Source organism: Alosa sapidissima, chromosome 12, assembly GCF_018492685.1.
Source record: "Alosa sapidissima isolate fAloSap1 chromosome 12, fAloSap1.pri, whole genome shotgun sequence".
Taxonomy (NCBI): Eukaryota; Metazoa; Chordata; class Actinopteri; order Clupeiformes; family Clupeidae; genus Alosa; species Alosa sapidissima.
Window position 1 is genome coordinate 29899464 of NC_055968.1, and position 17265 is coordinate 29916728.

Genomic DNA, 17265 nt, shown 5'->3' on the forward strand with positions numbered 1-17265 from the left:
GTGTGTGTGTGTGTGTGTGTGTGTGTGTTGGTTCAGCATTTCCCCTTTTACATGCTGCAGTCATACACTATTGGCCTCATGATACCTGACATGACACCATTTTCTTTTCTCTCGGCAGCAAATGAACTTTGACAATGATGACCGCATTGTCCCCAGCACGCCCATTCTGGTGGTCCCCAACCGCTCGGACAGTTTCACTGAGCCCCTGCAGTAAGTACGAATATAGCTATGGACCCTTTCAAGAGAGTTCCATTATCAGCATCATAGTTGGCCCCACAAGGCTTCCTTTTTAACATTCCATTATCAGCATCATAGTTGGCCCCACAAGACTTCCTTTTTAACATTCCATTATCAGCATCATAGTTGGCCCCACAAGACTTCCTTTTTAACATTCCATATGTTATCTTAATGCAGAGGAAGTAGATTGGGGCCCAAATAGAACGTTCAAGCATTGTTTTTGTTTACCTTGTTGAAAGAGTCTAAACTAGACAGAGTGAGGACCACTCTGGTCTCTGATACTGAAGTTGACCTTTTGGAAGGTATATAATGCTTACCTCTCTTGAAGGTTGTATCAGTGATTTCAGGCCCAAAAAAGGCCCAAACATATAAATGATCACATTCATCAGATCTTTCCTAACGATCCGCTAGCTGCCTGCCCCATAAGCAGGCTGTCAAAAAACGCGTCTCAGTAGGCAGCCTATAGGCTCCGAGATCTGTACACAAAAACAAATGCCATCAACAAGGGTTGGCAACCACTCAAATGCAAAATAAAGTGTTTCAACCAATAAACCGACGAGATGCGCGTTTAGGAGAGTTGTAATTGCACGGGAGGGAGGGGGAGGGAGCAGCGAGCTAGCGCTCTGATTTGTTTGAACATCAACAGAAGTGACTTATCCCAGCTATCGCTGATACAGCCTTTAAAACCTACAGTATGGCAAATGACTTTGAAGTTGTGTTGTCAGTGCTCGATCATAAGCAGACTGAGGTTCTGTCAGGTCCGTTCTAATGGTTCTAATGGTTATGTGCTGATCCACAGATCCCCTCAGGTGGCCACTGTTCCCCGGTTCCGCTTCGGCACGTTGGAGGACATGACCCAGTCCACGTCGTCTCACTCTGATCTAGGCCAGCTGGCCTCTCAAGGAGGTATGGATAGACAAGTCTACTGTATTTGCAAGACATTGACTTGAGCCTGCATTGACATCCATCTGTGTTCCACAGTTGTAATTGTAAACAGATAAATAATGCTTCCTTACTCCTTTCCTGATTAAGGGCTGTTTTCCTAAGGAATTTGTAAATGGTGATCTGTAGTTAGGACTAGGTGGTTTGTGTAGTGATGTCAGTCCTGACTGTGTGTGTGTGTGTGTTCGTTCAGGGCTGGGTATGTATGAGAGTCCAATGTTCCTGGCGTCCCAAGAGGAGGAATCTGGAGGACGCAGTGTCCCCACCACACCTTTACAGGTGGCAGCTCCAGGTTAGACACACACCACACTTAGTTGAACTCCTTATTTTCCTGACAAACACACTCTCTTTCTTACTTAAACTCCTTACTTTCTTCTGGCATGCACGCACACACACACACACACACACACTTAAAAAAAAAACAGAAACCCACCTTTCCTTACCATTCCTCTCCTTTCTCTTCTGTGTACAACTTACCAGCTTTGCTTTGCCAGTTCCTACATTTCTGTAGTGTCCAGATGAAGATCTATTCTCTCCTATGCAGTGACCGTTTTCTCTGAGACCGTCTCTATGGACACCTTCACTATGGAGACCCCAGAGCCGGCCTCCCAGTCTGTTCCCCTGGTAACCACATCCACACCAAGCCTCACTGCCCCAGGGGGTGCTGGCGGAGGAGACGACCGGGACGAGGTCCTCATGGAGCCAGAAGCTGAAGGGTGAGGACACGCATGCACACACGCACGCACGCACGCACGCACGCACGCACGCACGCACGCACGCACGCGCGCACACACGTACACGTACACACACACACGCGCGCGCGCGCACACACGTACACGTACACGTACACACACGCGTACACGTACACACACACACACACACACACACACACACACACACACACGTACGTACACGTACACACACACACACACACACACACACGCGCGCACACACGTACACGTACGTACACACACACACACACACACGTAAGTGCACACACACGCACACACACACACACACACACACACAAACACACACACAGTCACTGGGTCTTTAAATCTGTCTGGTTTTCTCTCTCGCTAACATGTGGGTAACATGAATCTAGTCCGTCACCCAATAACTCATAGAAAGTTGTCCTGAGGAATGATGCGTGTATGTTCTGTTGCAGGGTGACCACGGAGGTGAATGTGGAGCCCATGTCCCAGACTGAAACAGAGGAGCCTGGACAGGCCACTGATGAGACCAGTCTCCCTTCAACTAGCCAGGAGCCCTCCTCCAGCTCCGCAGGTACAAACACACTCACACACACTCTTACACACACACACACTCTTACACACACTCTCATCTCACACACATCTCACACACACTAGTGTTGCACGGTGCACCGATACTGCACCGAGTATCGCAATAACCTGTTTAAAAATGTCACAATACCTACTTTAATTAATATCGATACTTTCAAGAATGACTGTGTTGTTTTGCAGTGAAATGCGTATGCGCAAGGCATGCTTCTAGTGCCTCCCCTAGCCTGCATGTCTTTTTTGACACATACACATGCACAGCTTTCAAGCTGGTTTAAATGATGCTGTGGCCACACAGCATCAAAAAATAATAGGCTAATGTTAAGTTATTTTGCTCACTTGCATCTCTCAACTTTGTGTTGCTAACCTACCAAGGCTATGGGATTTAGTTCATTTAAGCCTACTTTCAGAAATAGGCTAAGCAACCTTGGCAACAACTGGAGAAAGTTCCTTGGTAACTATCCTGCGAACTCAAGTCATGTGTCATTTGTGTAGTGCTCGCCAAAATCATAAATGAACATTGCAAGTCACTTATCTCTTCTATGATCCCAGAAAGATTTTCTTCGACTTTGTTTTTTGAACATTTATTTGATCTAATGACATAGAAAACATAATGAATTGCATCCACGTATCCTTATCCCTATGCGCAACTGCCTTTCTGATTTAAAGCTATGAATGCAAGATGACTTTCTAAAACTCAACACAGATAAAAACCGAAATCCTTCTCATCACCCCCGAGCCTCAGCTGTCCAAATATCATAGTCTCAGTCTGAACATTGATGGTACAATTGTCAAATCCGCTCCTGTTGTCAGAAACCTTTGCCATACGGCTTGACTCCTCACTCAGTTTCGACCCCCACATTAAATCCCTCCTCACTAAAACTGCATTCGTTCACCTCCTGAACTTTGCCCGCCTTCACCCCTTCCTTCCTACCACTGATGCACAGACCCTGGTTCACTCCTTCATTACATCCCGCCTAGACTACTGCAACTCCCTATTCATTGGCCTCCCCACTAAAACACTTCAAAGACTACAATATATTCAGAACTCTGCAGCCAGACTACTCACTCATACCAAGAGATCTGCACACATCACCCCTATTCTTTCTCAGCTTCACTGGTTACCGGTTGTCCCGAATCAAATTCAAAATTCTACTACTCACTTTCAAAGCCTTCCATGACCTTGCTCCTCCTTACCTCTGTGACCTTCTGATCTCTTACACTCCTTCCCGCTCCCTCAGATCCTCTAATCAAAATCTCCCCCTCTGTCCCCCGCATCAGACTCTCTACCCTAGGTGGCAGGTCTTTCAGCGCCATGGCCCCTAAGCTCTGGAACTCTACCCTGGGTAGCAGGTCTTTCAGCGCCATGGCCCCTAAGCTCTGGAACTCTACCCTGGGTAGCAGGTCTTTCAGCGCCATGGCCCCTAAGCTCTGGAACTCTACCCTGGGTAGCAGGTCTTTCAGCGCCATGGCCCCTAAGCTCTGGAATTCCTTCCCTCAATCCCTCCGTCACTGTCCCTCCTCTCCTTTCTTCAGAGCTCACTCACCTCAAGACCTTTCTGTTTCAGGAACACTTTTCACCTTCTGCAACCGCTTGACTCATCGCAAATGCCTTGATGAGTTGTCTGTTGTCTTGCTTTGTTTGTGCTGACTTTGTAAAGGGACCTTGAGTCTGAGAAAGGCGCTATATAAATAAATTAATAATAATAATAATAATAATAATAATAATAATAATAATAATAATAATAATATTTTTTTTCACTAGCCTAAAACTGTGAGACTGAATGCTAATTACTCACATATTACTTAATAAAGTGATAGGCACTCAATAACACCTACGCACCACCAATGTGCACTCAATTAGACCTACACACTACATTAAAGATATGTCTAAGTGTATTAAAAAACAATATGAAGTATTCCAATTATTATAATATTTGTAGCTTCTAGTAATTACGCAGATCATAAAGTACTATAAATTATTAACAAAATATATAAACTTTATGAATTCCAAACAATATGAAATACAACAATAATTTTGGTATTGTGACAACACACACACAAAAAAAAAACATATTGTGTTCAGATAATTGTGTCTGTAATCTGTATTTTAATCTGTGTGTGTGTTCCATTCCCTAGACACTAGTAGCACTCAGCAACCCAAAGGCAGAGGAGGAACCGGCAGACAGCTGCAACGCTGGACACACTCACAATCTGGCCCTGGCAAGAGAGGTACAGTACACACACACACACCGACACGCACACACCGACACACAAACACTGGAACATTCATTTAGTCATGTCTTCCCCAAAACACCAACACCAGTGAACACACACACACACACACACACACACACACACACCCCTTACCTACTAGTGATGTACACATGTTACATATGCATACTGTATTGTACCTGTATTGTAAATGGAGAGGTCGTATGCCTGAACTAACATGCAGTTCATAGCAGAGTCCTGCACGGGTCCCGACCCCTTTTCCGTCAGCAGAGCTAGTTAAATTCCACACCCGACCCAACCAGCATTAAATAAAACCGATACCCGCACAGAGTTAAAATCAGTCTACCATATCAGACACGTTTAAGAAAAGGTTTCTTGCCAGGTCATAGGCTACAGAGGTACAGTCTAGCCTTCAAACACCACCCTGCAAATCACATCACTAAACTTAATACGGTCAACATTGTTAACTGAAATTAACAGCAGTGTCCAGGTAGTAGCCTACATTAAATAGATAGATAGATATACTTTAATTATCCCACAGGGAAATGCAGTTGTTTCAGCAGCCTTAAGAACATAAAGCAAGCGCACACACACACACACACACACACACACACACACACACACACACACACACACGCACACACGCACGCAAACACATATAGTCCACATACATACACTGCAAAAACTGCTTATCTAACAAAATCTAACCAAGTGTTATTAATCTTATATCAAGATAAAAAAAAAACTAGTTGGTATTGTTTTCAGTATAAAGAGACTTACCTAGCGCTTTTTTATGAAATCATTTGACTTAATTTAAAAAAATAAAAAGACTTATTTTAAGACATCTCATCTTGAAAACAAGCAAATTTGTCTGCCAGTGCGTTAAGCAAATTTGTCCTAAAAACAAGCAAATTTGTCTGCCAGTGCGTTGAGCAAATTTGTCTTGATAAGACTCCTTAAAATAAGTTAAAGTCTTCTTAAATTATCTTTTGAGAGGGCGCTACGTAAGTCTTTTGATAGTAAAAACAATACCAAATAGATTTTTTGATCTTTAATATAAGATCAATAACACTTGGTTAGAATTCATTTTTTGCAGTGTAAACAAGAAATTACTTTTACCCACAAGACATGGCATGTGGTAGCTGTCAAGGTACCATACACATCCAAGTACCAAAGTGTAACTGCCTAATAAAAGAATGAAGGAATGATTCGTTCATTATGAAATCATGAACCTTTTAGGCTAATTGCCTAAACACAAACAATGTAATGTGGCTGCATGGCTTACACCAGATTATGCATTAGCCTATTAAACTTTATACAAATAGGCATAAAACGTGGCACTGTCCCGTTTATTTGAGGGCAAGATTGAATGGGAGTAAATTTGGCCTACCTCTGCCCACGCATAGGAGAAATCTAGCATGCTTGCAGGGATCACAGTAGATCTCACAATCTGAGCAATAGCAATATTGGGAAATAAACGAGCTTGCTCTGTCCACCATAACAAAATGTCAAGTCATCTTTAGGTGTTTTTTTAATCAATGTAAGCAGCCACGTCGTTCTGAAAGACTGCAGGCAGATCCTGTGCATGTGATTTTTAAAAGTAAAAGTATAAGTGCCTGGAGAATTTTAGGAGGGCCCCCGCACGAAACTAATGCATTTTAAATGCTTTTATCATCTTGAAATACAGGCATATTATTGTGGATGTGTTACTAAAATATGTATAAAATATTGTTACGTATGCACGTGATGCGTATGAAAGGCCAGTTCCATTTTAGATTCATGTCCGACCCGACACGCAACCGATATATTTTTCACCTGCTTCATCAAAATGTGTGGGTAATTTTATCACCAAAATTCCATAGCTGATGTTTTTAGTAAGATCCCACCTTTGAAGGTTTCAGAATATTACTAGCATAGATTTAAAAAAAAACATATTTAACCTTCTCTAACACACAATGCTCTGGCCATTAAATAGCCTTAGTTGCTGAAATTGGCTTACATTAAACAAACAAACAAACAAACAAAATGTGTGGGCCACCCGTCGGGTACCTGAAGCTGGGCAGGACTCTGGTTCATGGCTAATGAGGATCTGAATGCGTTTCTCAGAAGGGGGAAAAAACACTTTGGATTAATCCACACTGGATACATTTAATTTAAAAGTTTATTAATATATATATAAAACACAGTTTACAGTCAAATGTACAAAATCTGACTCCGTTTTGCACACAGGGAGGCGTTGGGGCCGTGTAGTGTGAAGCGTGTAGTGTTGTCTGTTGTCTGATTGTCCATTTTCTCCTTCTCAGGCATGGGATTCCGAGATCGTTCCCTGAAGTAAAGACATTTCCAGCAGAGCTCCGCTCTTACTTAAACCCCCAGTTTAATCCTAGACCTACAGTTCCACTTCCTGCTTTAGGCCAGATCTCCAGTCCTGTGGTTCGTGTGCTTGCTTTGTTTTTGTTTGTTTTTTCCTACTTCAGAAGAATGTGTTTTGTGCGCGTGTTTGTTAGCAGCAATTGTGATCAATGACAAAGTAAAATAAAGTATGATTTTTTTTTTTTTTTTACTGAACTTCAATGTGTCGGTATTTGGTCAAAGTCTGCTTTATTGTCAATTTCTTCACATGCCAAGACATACATCGAAATTACGTTTCTCACTATCCCACGGTGGAGACAAGACATATTCTACCAATTTAAGTCCACAGACAAACATAACATTCAAGTAAACAATAAAAAGTAAATAAGAAGGCACATACAATGAAGAAATAAGAGCAGCAAAATTGGGTTGAAATTGTGCAATTGGTCTGTGAAACTGTTACAATGGATATGTAGGTGTGTGTGTGGGCATTCTTCTGCTGTTCCTCGTCTCCCCCTGTCCCTCAGGCCTGGGCAGTTTTGGGGCAGTTGAAGAAGCTCTGGGACGTGCTCTGTGTCTGAGGGGCTTGGGGCGGCGTGGTCACCGCTGGCTTCTCACCGTCCATCCTTATGCTGTAGTGGCGCGCTGTAGGGCAGGAAACAGAGCAGGGCCTTTACCACAGAGCATGTGCTCTCCGTTCAAAATAGATCAGTGAAAGGAAGGTAGTTATCCAAAAGGTGGTTATCTATTCCATGAATGAAATGGAAATGTTATTCAGAGTCAAAAGATTTGTTGTTAGATTTTAAGAATACTTAGTTCAAATAATTGTTGAATAATCTGTGGGATGCTTCATGTGGACTAATGGAGCAGGTGTGGAAACTGTTTTGGCATTTCAAATGGAACATGCCAGAACATGTGCATCCAAAGTCCAGGCTCAGTGTGTGTAATGGGGAGGTAGGGTAAAGCTTGTGGGCAATTTGGGGGGTGTGTGTGCGTAAAGTGTGCACTCGGAGTTTGTTTCCTCAGTGACACAACGACTAGACGCAAGCTGCACTGCATTTCGACTTCCCTTTGGTCCGTGAAGCCTGCCAAAAACCTGAAGGCCAACTGATCCACCAACACACAAACACACACGTTAGCCCATATCCATTCACCCACCTACACACACACACACGCAGGGCTCTGGGCCGTCTCGCACATCTCATTACTCACACTAACAACACACCCACACATGTTCTAAAGGATCCAGACCTATGCCAGACATGACTTACACCATAGATCAACAAAGATGCCCTCATCCTGGTCTTCCGTTTTAATAAGCCATCTAAGTCAACTCATTAAAGCAGAGGTGTGTTCCAAATCCACATCTGGAGTAGTTTTGGAGAAAAACACTTCTAACTACTGCTCGGCTTTGTGTCCTTGATGCTGGTATGTTTGTGGAATCAAAAACAGCTGCTAGTCCTAGTAGTCCCCACAAGCATTCTTTCCTCCAATTTGTTTTAACGAATTATTTAAAACCAATACCAACAGACCTGATTTATAATAATCTATGGTTGCTTGAAAGCCATGAAAAGGTTCATGCAGAAATGTGGTACTCACTGCGAGAGAAAACGTAGTACTTGTAGCCATCCACTGCCTGTCTTGAAGGAAGGGACAGGGCGGAGGTCACTGTCGTAGGAAAGCCCTTCCAGGTCGCTGTGATGCTCAGCTCCTTGCCCAGGTAGATTTCTGGGGAGAAAAGGCAGTTCTGAGTGTCCCTGAAGTGCAGTAGTGTAGTCTAGTTCGCTGCAGTGGGTATCCTGTGATGTAGTCTTGTTAGCTGTAGTGGGTATACTGTGATCAACCCCAAATGTTAATACGTATCCTTGCCTATTTTAAGTGGGTATACTGAGATGGTGATACTTTTTAAGTGGGTATACTGCTTAGTCCTGCTTATCACATAGACTACACGAAGCGTATCGCTTTAGGCCTTCTCCCACTGCCACAGTGTCATCTGCACACATTCACTCAACCCTGTATGTACAGTATGTACTCACTCAGCCACACTCATTCAGCGCTGTATGTATGTACTAACTCAGCCCTGTATGCATGTACTCTCTCTGCCACACTCACTCAGCCCTATTTGTATGTACTCGCTCAGCCCTGGGGCCCAGAGCTCACCTGCTTGTCTGGTCCTGCGGGTGTACACAGCGTAGTGGACCCTCTGGTTGGGCTGGCTGGGCGGCTGGCTCCTGGAGCATTTGGGAGCCTTCTTAGGGTCGTACGAATATTTCTGCACCCGGCCGCCTGTGTGAGATAAAGTTGGATGTGTCGAGGAAGGAATTGAAAGAACCTCATATGGGGTCAGAATACAGCTATGCAACAGTTCCCAGTTCAGAGAAAAAAATAAATGTAGGAATGATCAATATATCTGGTTACTTAATAATAAAACAAAAATGTCATTCATAAATAGAATCTTATTTAGGAATGCAGGTGATGAAATGCTAGGTGTTTACCTCTCTTGAAGAAGTACACAGACTCCCTCCTCGTCATGTAAGCAGGCACTGACAGCGCAGCTGTGATGTGACCTGTCAGACCGTCGAAACCTGTCCGGGTGGCCTTGGGGTAGCCAGGGTCCATGACCTGATTTTCAAAGCGCCAGTAGTTCCGACCCTGCAAAAACAACCCCACACATTTTTACACAGAACTGCCTTCGCAATGGCCTGTGTAAAGCAGGCCTCGTTATACTATAATTTAATGCCTGTCAGTTCAATGGTAATCAATAACACTAGCGTCCTTGTTTAATCCACCCACACACACATATTATCCCATGCCATGGAAAAGTGTAACAACTCTAATCCATTATGACAGCGAATGCAATTCAAAATGACAAACTGGAGTCAGCTGTGGGCGCTCTCTCTTCTCGAGGGCCAAGGCCTGTGACTGTGTGTAGGGTGTTACTGGGCCAGTTTCCTGTATATGGTTGAAGTCTGGGACTAGGCTTAATCCATGTACGGGAAAACCAGCCCGTTGTCTCTTAAGACTGCAGGCTGCTGCCATACCTTCAGGAAATATGTCTTTCCCTGGCAGTTGCAGCGGGTGAAGACTGTGTCTATGGGTGAGGGGATTCCCCATGTCGCTGTGATGCCCCGCGCTGGCCCTGGCATCCGCATGGCGTCCAGCATCCAGAAGTAGTGACCTGTAGGGACAAACCACATGCAATTAAGTAGCACATCCCTTTTCACCGTTTCGGATGGGTGCTGGATCAGAGGAAAGAGTTCAAAAGTAAAAGAGAGTGATCCGCACACCATATAGCTCCCATGGAAGGTTTTTTATTTTGCGTGCAACGTTTCGAGCCCCTGGCTCTTCCTCAGGCAACCCATTTATGGAGGAAGAAAATGTTTCATTTATGATTTAAGGGATGCCTGCATTTGTCCACGAAAAATATTGTTTTATATTTATAAATTGTTTTGTTTAACACTGATTAAGGGTTCTAAAGTCAGGTGATGGGCATCTAAAGTCCTTTTGGCAGGCCCTTTCACGTCTATTCTCTAATCGTCATCTGAACTGTTCACCATAAACCATGTATTTTGCTTACATGAAAGAGTCTGGGTCAAAATTACTTAAAAAATTGTTCCCCTTCCTGGAAATAAAACCCAGAGAATTTCCCAGAGAAACCCAGAGCACTGGGGGGTGTCACAGAGTCTGGCTCTCACCTCGGAAAACCACAGTCGTCCCATTCTTCAGCGTGGTCAGGCCATTGACGGGGCGACCGCTGCAGAGGTTGGTGTCATTGCTGTCGTCTACACAGGGAAAGAACATGAAAATAAGGAAACCACGAAAAATACTCTTTAATGAAGCAATTTAGCCAAAGACCTTGAGGGGAGAGAGTCTTGGTTTAGAGAAGGCATCAACCCAAACCATTAAGAGTGGCCACTTCTCATGTTAAGTGCACTGTGGTCAGGAGGTCTGTGGTTTTTCATGAGAGGGATAAAACAGCGTTTATAATGAACCCTCCACTGAAGTGTCTGTTTTGAATGTGAGCTCAGAGAACACAGGAACTAGACTCAAGTCATGCAGAAAATGAATAACTTTAGGATTGACATTTACTGCCTCCAGCGTGGTTGGGAAACTGAACAGGGCTAGATGGAGAAAGGAGAAGAAATGCACAACCAAAGCGAGGGGAATCTGCCGAAAACAGAGAATTACTTGATGTGTTGGGAGACTAATTTGAGGGGTTGCAAGAGTAAACCTCCCCCCACCCCCACCCCATCCCACACACACACACACACACACACCACACACATACACACACATATGAAACTATTTACCATTTATGAACAACAGGGCAAATAAAGGACAAGAACTAAAATATTTTCCCTAAGAGAGTATAAACCCACCTGACTGGTAGTCTCGGGAGTTGTCCATCCCAGGGAAATTGATATCATTGGCTGAGCTTGGTTTCTCAGGCTTCTTGGTGGGTTTGCGGGGAAGGAGAGTTGCTTTGGGGGCCTTGGTGGGTTTGCTGGGAAGGGGAGTTGCTTTGGGGGTCTTCTCCACAGGCTTTGCCGTCGTTTCCAGGGGTCGGGGAGTCATTTCCAGGGGCTTAACTGTTACCTCCGGCGCAGATGGGGTGGTTGCGGGGTCTTGAGTGGCCGATGGCTCTGGTTTGGGGTCCTGTGTCTGGTCCGTGGGCACAGTCGCGCTGGCCGAGGGTGGAGGTGTGGTCGTGGCCACATTCTGTGCCTCCGTGGGTTTTGCTGGCGGGGTCCCGGCGTTCGTTACGCCATCCTGTGCCTCAGGAGGGCCAGTGGTGGCCAGGTCGTCGGAGGCAACAGTGGCCTCTGTGGAGGCCATGTTTTCCCCTGGCTTCTGCGTTTCCAGAGGCTGGGGGGTCATTTCCAGGGGCTTAGCTGTTACCTCTGGCGCAGATGGGGTTGCTGCGGGGTCTTGAGTGGCCGATGGCTCTGGTTTGGGGTCCTGTGTCTGGTCCGTGGGCACAGTCGCGCTGGCCGAGGGTGGAGGTGCGGTCGTGGTCTGGGCCTCCGTGGGTTTTGCTGCTGGGGTCCTGGCGTTCTCTGCGGCATCCTGTGCCTCAGGAGGGCCAGTGGTGGCCAGGTCGTCGAAGATCGTGTTACTCTGCTGAGCATCTGATGCCGTGTTCTTCTGCTGAGCATCTGATGCAGGGTTTGTCGTGGGTCCACTAGCTGGACTCTGTGTCATGCTAGCCTGGTCCTCTCCCTCAGGTGCTGGGGTAGATGCCTGAGTGCTGGTGGGGTCAGATGGATTTGAGGGAGGTGGTGTTGAGTCTGTGTGAAAGGGAAAGGTTTTGTTACAGAAGTCAGCTTTTCATGATTCTACAGGGTTGGGTTGCAACAGAGGGTCTCTGGTGATCGAATGCATCAAAATGCATTGGAGTAGAAAAAGCATGTCATATGGAAATGTTATGTTGAAATGTGTGATAATCACCCCTTTTATCTAAATAACATGCAATATTTAGGTAACTGCGGCTAGACTCTTGAGAGATTTTTAGCACCAGGTGGGACCATTGTGAGTGGATGGACAGAAGTTGATTTTTTCTGACCCTTTTAGACAAGCTATCACATTTAAAAAAATGTCACTCATATACAGAGCTGTTATCACAATCAAAGGCGGGCGGGCTTTAAACAATGATGGACAGATGAACAATGGTGCCTAGTCATTCATGTCACATGAGCCTGCTTGAGTTGATATTGTTTGAAAAAGCCTGTCGCTAGAAAAGCTAGATGTTTAGATTTCTCTATCATGTCTGCTGTACAAGATATTGTCAGCACAATAACTTTAAAAAACAAACAGAAAAGAGCTTTTGAGGCATTTGTCGAGAAGGATTCACATATTTCTTTGCTCTGATTTGTTAGGTTCATCCAGTTTATGCAGAGGCTTTTTTTCCCCCTGTATCAGTTGAAACACGACCCATAATTAGAAGCAGAACCAGACTCAAATTCTGAATGGAATTGACTCGAGTCGGGCTACATCAGGCTAACCAGAACTCTCTTCATACACCGGTGTTCCCTTCACCGTTACGGTCAGGATAACTGAATAGGTGTGTAAATTCACCTGGGTTTATCATGGTGGGCATTTGGCTGGTGGGAACGGGAGATGGGAAGCTTGTGGGGTCTGGGACAGTGGGCGGGGTGAGGTCATCCAGACGCGGGTCCCCCTTCTGCTCTTCATCCAGTACTGCCTCAGCATCGTCCGACATGCTGGTCTTGGGTGTCACCACGTTGATGGTTGGTACAGGGGTCACAGGAACTGAGGTTGCCAGGGGCTCATATCCGCTTGTGCCCTCAAGCAGAGGAGGCTCCTCTGGTATGTCTGGTTCACCACTGATCCCTGGTTAAGCATATAAAGTGGTATATAAAGTGCTTTAATTCAGTTACTTACTGTCAACCAGATGAGAGCCCTTAAACACACCAAATCAGTCCGTTGTGTCTGGAAATTGCTTTTTCAGAGACAGGTGCTAATGATGTTTAGGATACCCATAGGAATGATTGACAGCCATCACTCACCACTTCCACTGTCTAGGAGAGTTTCTCAAACTCAAACATGATAATTAAGCCTGATTGGCGAACTTGTGAATTAGATGTTTGTGTGTGTGTGTGTGTGTGTGTGTGTGTGTGTGTGTTCTTGTGAGTGTCTTACCATCTTCAGGTGCAGGTGACAGAGGCTCCTCATAAGGAGGATCAGTTGGGCTCAACATGCTATCTGAAATATCTGACGAGAGAGAAAACAGGGAGTTCAGGAAATGTTCATTACATTGATACAAATTACATCACATTTAAAATGTACAGTATATTGTGTCACAATGTAAATGTTTTCTTAAACAACTATTTCATAATGCTTTAGCTCAGGAGTTTTCAACCAGTGGTCCGCGGCCCACTTGTGGTCCGAGAGGACTTTGCTAGTGGTCCGTGTCCATGGATTCAGTAATGTAGTTTCAATGTGGGAATCAGTATTTTTATTCAGTGGTGGTCCTCGGGTTGGGTAATTAGTCAGAATGGTGGTCCTTGGTTCACAATCAGTTGAAAACCCTTGCTTTAGCTTATACTGTACATGCATCTTAAAATGTATTTGTCTCAACTGATGGGTCCTTTTACTGTGGACAGATACCCCAAAGCTGGTTCAGACAGTAAAATCCAGAGGTATTAAGAATCAAGTTCATGGTCTGTTACATTATCCTTGGCATGAAGGGAGCAATGACACATGCTGAGCTCTGTGTCACTTTTTCCTGTTTTTGAGCCGAGCGGAACCCGTCCAACACCAAACTAACAGACACAGAGAGTCACACACTGCTGGGAAATCATCTCCAGCTTCTACAATTGAAAAAGCGTGAAGCGTGGGCGACACGATGACTTCAGCTCTCGCTCTCTCCCAGTCCCCCTCCCGATGTCTGAAGTGGGGACATTGCTAGACGACGTTAGCACGCATGGCTTAGTGCACGGGCAGGCGTGTTATACACAAAATCATTCAAATTTGGGGGGGGGGGGATAAACAAAAAAGTGTTCAAGAGCAGAGGTGCTGGTGACATCTGGGATACCCATAGGAATGATTGACAGCCATCACTTACCCCACTTCCACTTTTTAGGAGAGTTTCTCAAAGCCAAACATGCTTATTAAGCATTCTGATGGGCGAACTTGTGATTTAGATGTCATAAATGTTGTGTTGCATTGTATTTCATTACCTCCTTATCCCTCTATATCTAGTTAATTCAAGATTTGTACCAAAGTTCTTTCCAGTAGAGGAAAATAAACATATCAAATTCAAATATATATTTCGTTATTATAATAAACATAGAAGAACAAAGTGATGAATATGAGTAAAAGGTATGTTATAAGTATATGTTACTGTATAGTACACACAACATCCCTTTAATGGTTAAAGTATTCAAGTGAATACAACATGTGAATGATCAGGCAGGCATAATCAAAACAAGCTTTAAGAGCCTGTGATGAATGAGGGTAATCAAGCACACAAGGCAGCTTTGTGTTTTAGTCCCATAACTCACCCTCATTCCCATCTTCACCCTCACCCTGGGCCTCTGAGTCCTGAGGCGGATCTATGGAGTCAAGATTGCATTAGATCATAACACGCGTTGTGTGGTGTGTATTAAAGTATGGTTGAATTAATATATGCAATCAGTGTTTGATCACAACTGTCTGAGCTTGAGGTGAAATCACATTGTTTGTGCCCAATATCATTATACCTGCAGGTTTGCTAGCGTGAGCGTTTAGGCATGGGTTAGGCCCCTCGGTGGCGGCAGCAGCATTGGCTGGCTCTTTTGAGACTTCTGTGTCATTAATATGCACACACACACACACACACACACACACACACACACACACACACACACAAGCAGTTATAAAATGTCATCTCTTTGCTTAATTGGGAGGAAACTGAATGCTGGGTAGAGCTGGGTTAGGCGATTGTAGCATAAGCTCTGATTATCCAGTCTGGGACAAGCTCACCCTCTGGGTTGCAGAACTGCTTGAAGTCGGGGCAGCAGTGGCCAAACTGGCCACAGTCCGGGTCACAGTCACATTGTCTGCCCCTTTTAAAGGACTCCCCACACCGTCCTTTACACGAGCCAACTATAAAACAAACACACACACATTAAGACTGAGACAAAGCCTTTTATCTGCTATTGTAAAGCGATATATCGTTATTAACAACACAGGCACATGGCATCTTACGTGTGGTGCATTTGGCCTCGTAGTCTTTACAGCACTCATCGTGAGTGAGGCAATCGTAGTCACAGTGACATAGGTAACCCCTGTAGTACTCCTCCCCACACCTCCCGGTACAACTGCTCGCTGAGGGAGAGACAACAGATGGTCATCGGGGTCAGCTTTGCTACCATCACAACTGACAGTTCTCAAGTTTTATGGACAGACAGTGATACGGTATTATGTTGCATGACTGTTACATGAATATTATATATTCTAGGCTTCATATGAATATAGTGAATTATTTCTCAGTTGATGAAGACTTGACGATATAGTCAATGATCTGCAATTGTTCATTTATTGTGCAAACTGCAAGAACACACATCAAACACATGAATCATGAGGGGTTAAGCACACACACACTGAAACAGGAACACACACACAAACGCATAATCACACACTCACACATACACAAACATACACAGAAATACAGCCTATTCAGAGAACTACAGTTCAGTGCTCTCTGCTGTGCATACACTCTGAGTCACACAAACCTGTGACAGAGAAGTTTTGGTAGCCTACAGATGCATGGACACCCCGATGGACACCCCGGTAATCTTTCTGTTATACAAATTAACTTACATTGAGCGGACGAGTAGGTGAATGTTACACACACCAGCACCAGCAGAGCATAGAGAGAAGACCTTGTCATTATGAACCTGTCAAATAACCAAAAACCTGTAGAAGACGAGAAGATGAGTTAGCAAAGTCCTACTGTAATTGGCTGGCAAATGACAGCACGCAGGGAGAGAGCGAGAGAGAGAGAAGAGCAGGAGTAGTCAGACACTGAAAGCAATTTGTCTTACCTTAGAGAGATTTTATGCGCGGTATCTATCACCTTCCACTTTTCAGATGGCTTATATATGAAGAAATGGGTTGGGCCGGGTCTGTCTACTTGGCACCGCCGCTCCAGTTAAACCACAAGTGTCAGATTCGCAGACGTCTGATGCATTAGCCAGCGGATCCCCGACACTAGTGCAATTTGTTGGATGCGCACCAAGCGTTCATGCTGTTTACTGAAAGCCCAGTGACATCACGGGCCGGCCTTCCATCTCTCTGTTTATTTTTTAAGACAAAATGTTCCACAGCGGAGATGATGACCAACACCACTGCGTGTCGCCTTGAGCTGATTAGACTAGCCTACCCTATTTAAAATGTTCTGCATGAACTTTCTAAATACCTCTGCGTTGTCCGGTCTGCCATTAACCTGCAATATGTCAATGTATGTCAGTTTATAGGGGCGCATGTCAAGCTCAATTTCAAGGTAGCCTAACTTCTTAGTCGTTTACACTTCAGGCCTAAAGCCCACATGTAGCATGTGGATATACCCCTTTTATTCGGATAGGCTTAAGTTTGTGTGGCACTGATACACAATGAAATAATACACTGATAGGTCGTTGAAATCTTAGAGATTTTTACTGCTGTCTTAAGTAATTATTATGCGGGTGTCCTGTGA

At 44.6% G+C, this 17265-nt stretch overlaps 2 protein-coding genes across 4 annotated transcripts in view; one reads left to right on the forward strand and one right to left on the reverse strand.

Moving 5' to 3' along the window:
- Positions 1-7289, forward strand: part of tprb (translocated promoter region b, nuclear basket protein) — a 33814-nt gene extending 26525 nt beyond the window's left edge. For both annotated transcript variants that reach the window (XM_042111583.1, XM_042111582.1), the window contains 7 exons: positions 119-210; positions 1037-1143; positions 1373-1471; positions 1724-1895; positions 2348-2466; positions 4620-4712; positions 7019-7289. In XM_042111583.1, coding sequence (XP_041967517.1) covers positions 119-210; positions 1037-1143; positions 1373-1471; positions 1724-1895; positions 2348-2466; positions 4620-4712; positions 7019-7050 — 714 coding nt within the window. In that variant the 3' untranslated portion in view covers positions 7051-7289. The remainder of the gene's footprint in view (positions 1-118; positions 211-1036; positions 1144-1372; positions 1472-1723; positions 1896-2347; positions 2467-4619; positions 4713-7018) is intronic.
- Positions 6859-16822, reverse strand: prg4b (proteoglycan 4b). Of its 2 annotated transcripts, XM_042111586.1 has the most exons (15): positions 16616-16822; positions 16392-16487; positions 15777-15896; positions 15552-15674; positions 15290-15373; positions 15092-15142; positions 13728-13799; positions 13143-13418; positions 11447-12355; positions 10763-10849; positions 10109-10245; positions 9563-9719; positions 9228-9353; positions 8667-8795; positions 6859-7712 (listed from the first exon to the last, which is right to left on the reverse strand). In XM_042111586.1, exons 2-15 carry the CDS (start codon positions 16459-16461, stop codon positions 7591-7593), a joined length of 2463 nt encoding a protein of 820 aa, XP_041967520.1. In that variant the 5' UTR covers positions 16462-16487; positions 16616-16822; the 3' UTR covers positions 6859-7590. The 2 variants fall into 2 exon arrangements, with proteins under 2 accessions (XP_041967520.1, XP_041967521.1); XM_042111587.1 differs by lacking the exon at positions 15290-15373 and having other exon boundaries at positions 16616-16820.
- Between the last annotated feature and the right edge of the window lie 443 nt (positions 16823-17265).

Excerpts from the sequence above, each read along its gene's own strand:
- prg4b (XM_042111586.1), bottom strand. The coding sequence starts at position 16,461 with ATGACAAGGTCTTCTCTCTATGCTCTGCTGGTGCTGGTGTGTGTAACA. Across the intron at positions 15,897-16,391 it reads CACCTACTCGTCCGCTCAAT|CGAGCAGTTGTACCGGGAGG; the intron begins GTAAGTTAATTT and ends TCTCTCCCTCAG. Across the intron at positions 8,796-9,227 it reads CCGCAGGACCAGACAAGCAG|AAATCTACCTGGGCAAGGAG; the intron begins GTGAGCTCTGGG and ends TTTTCTCCCCAG.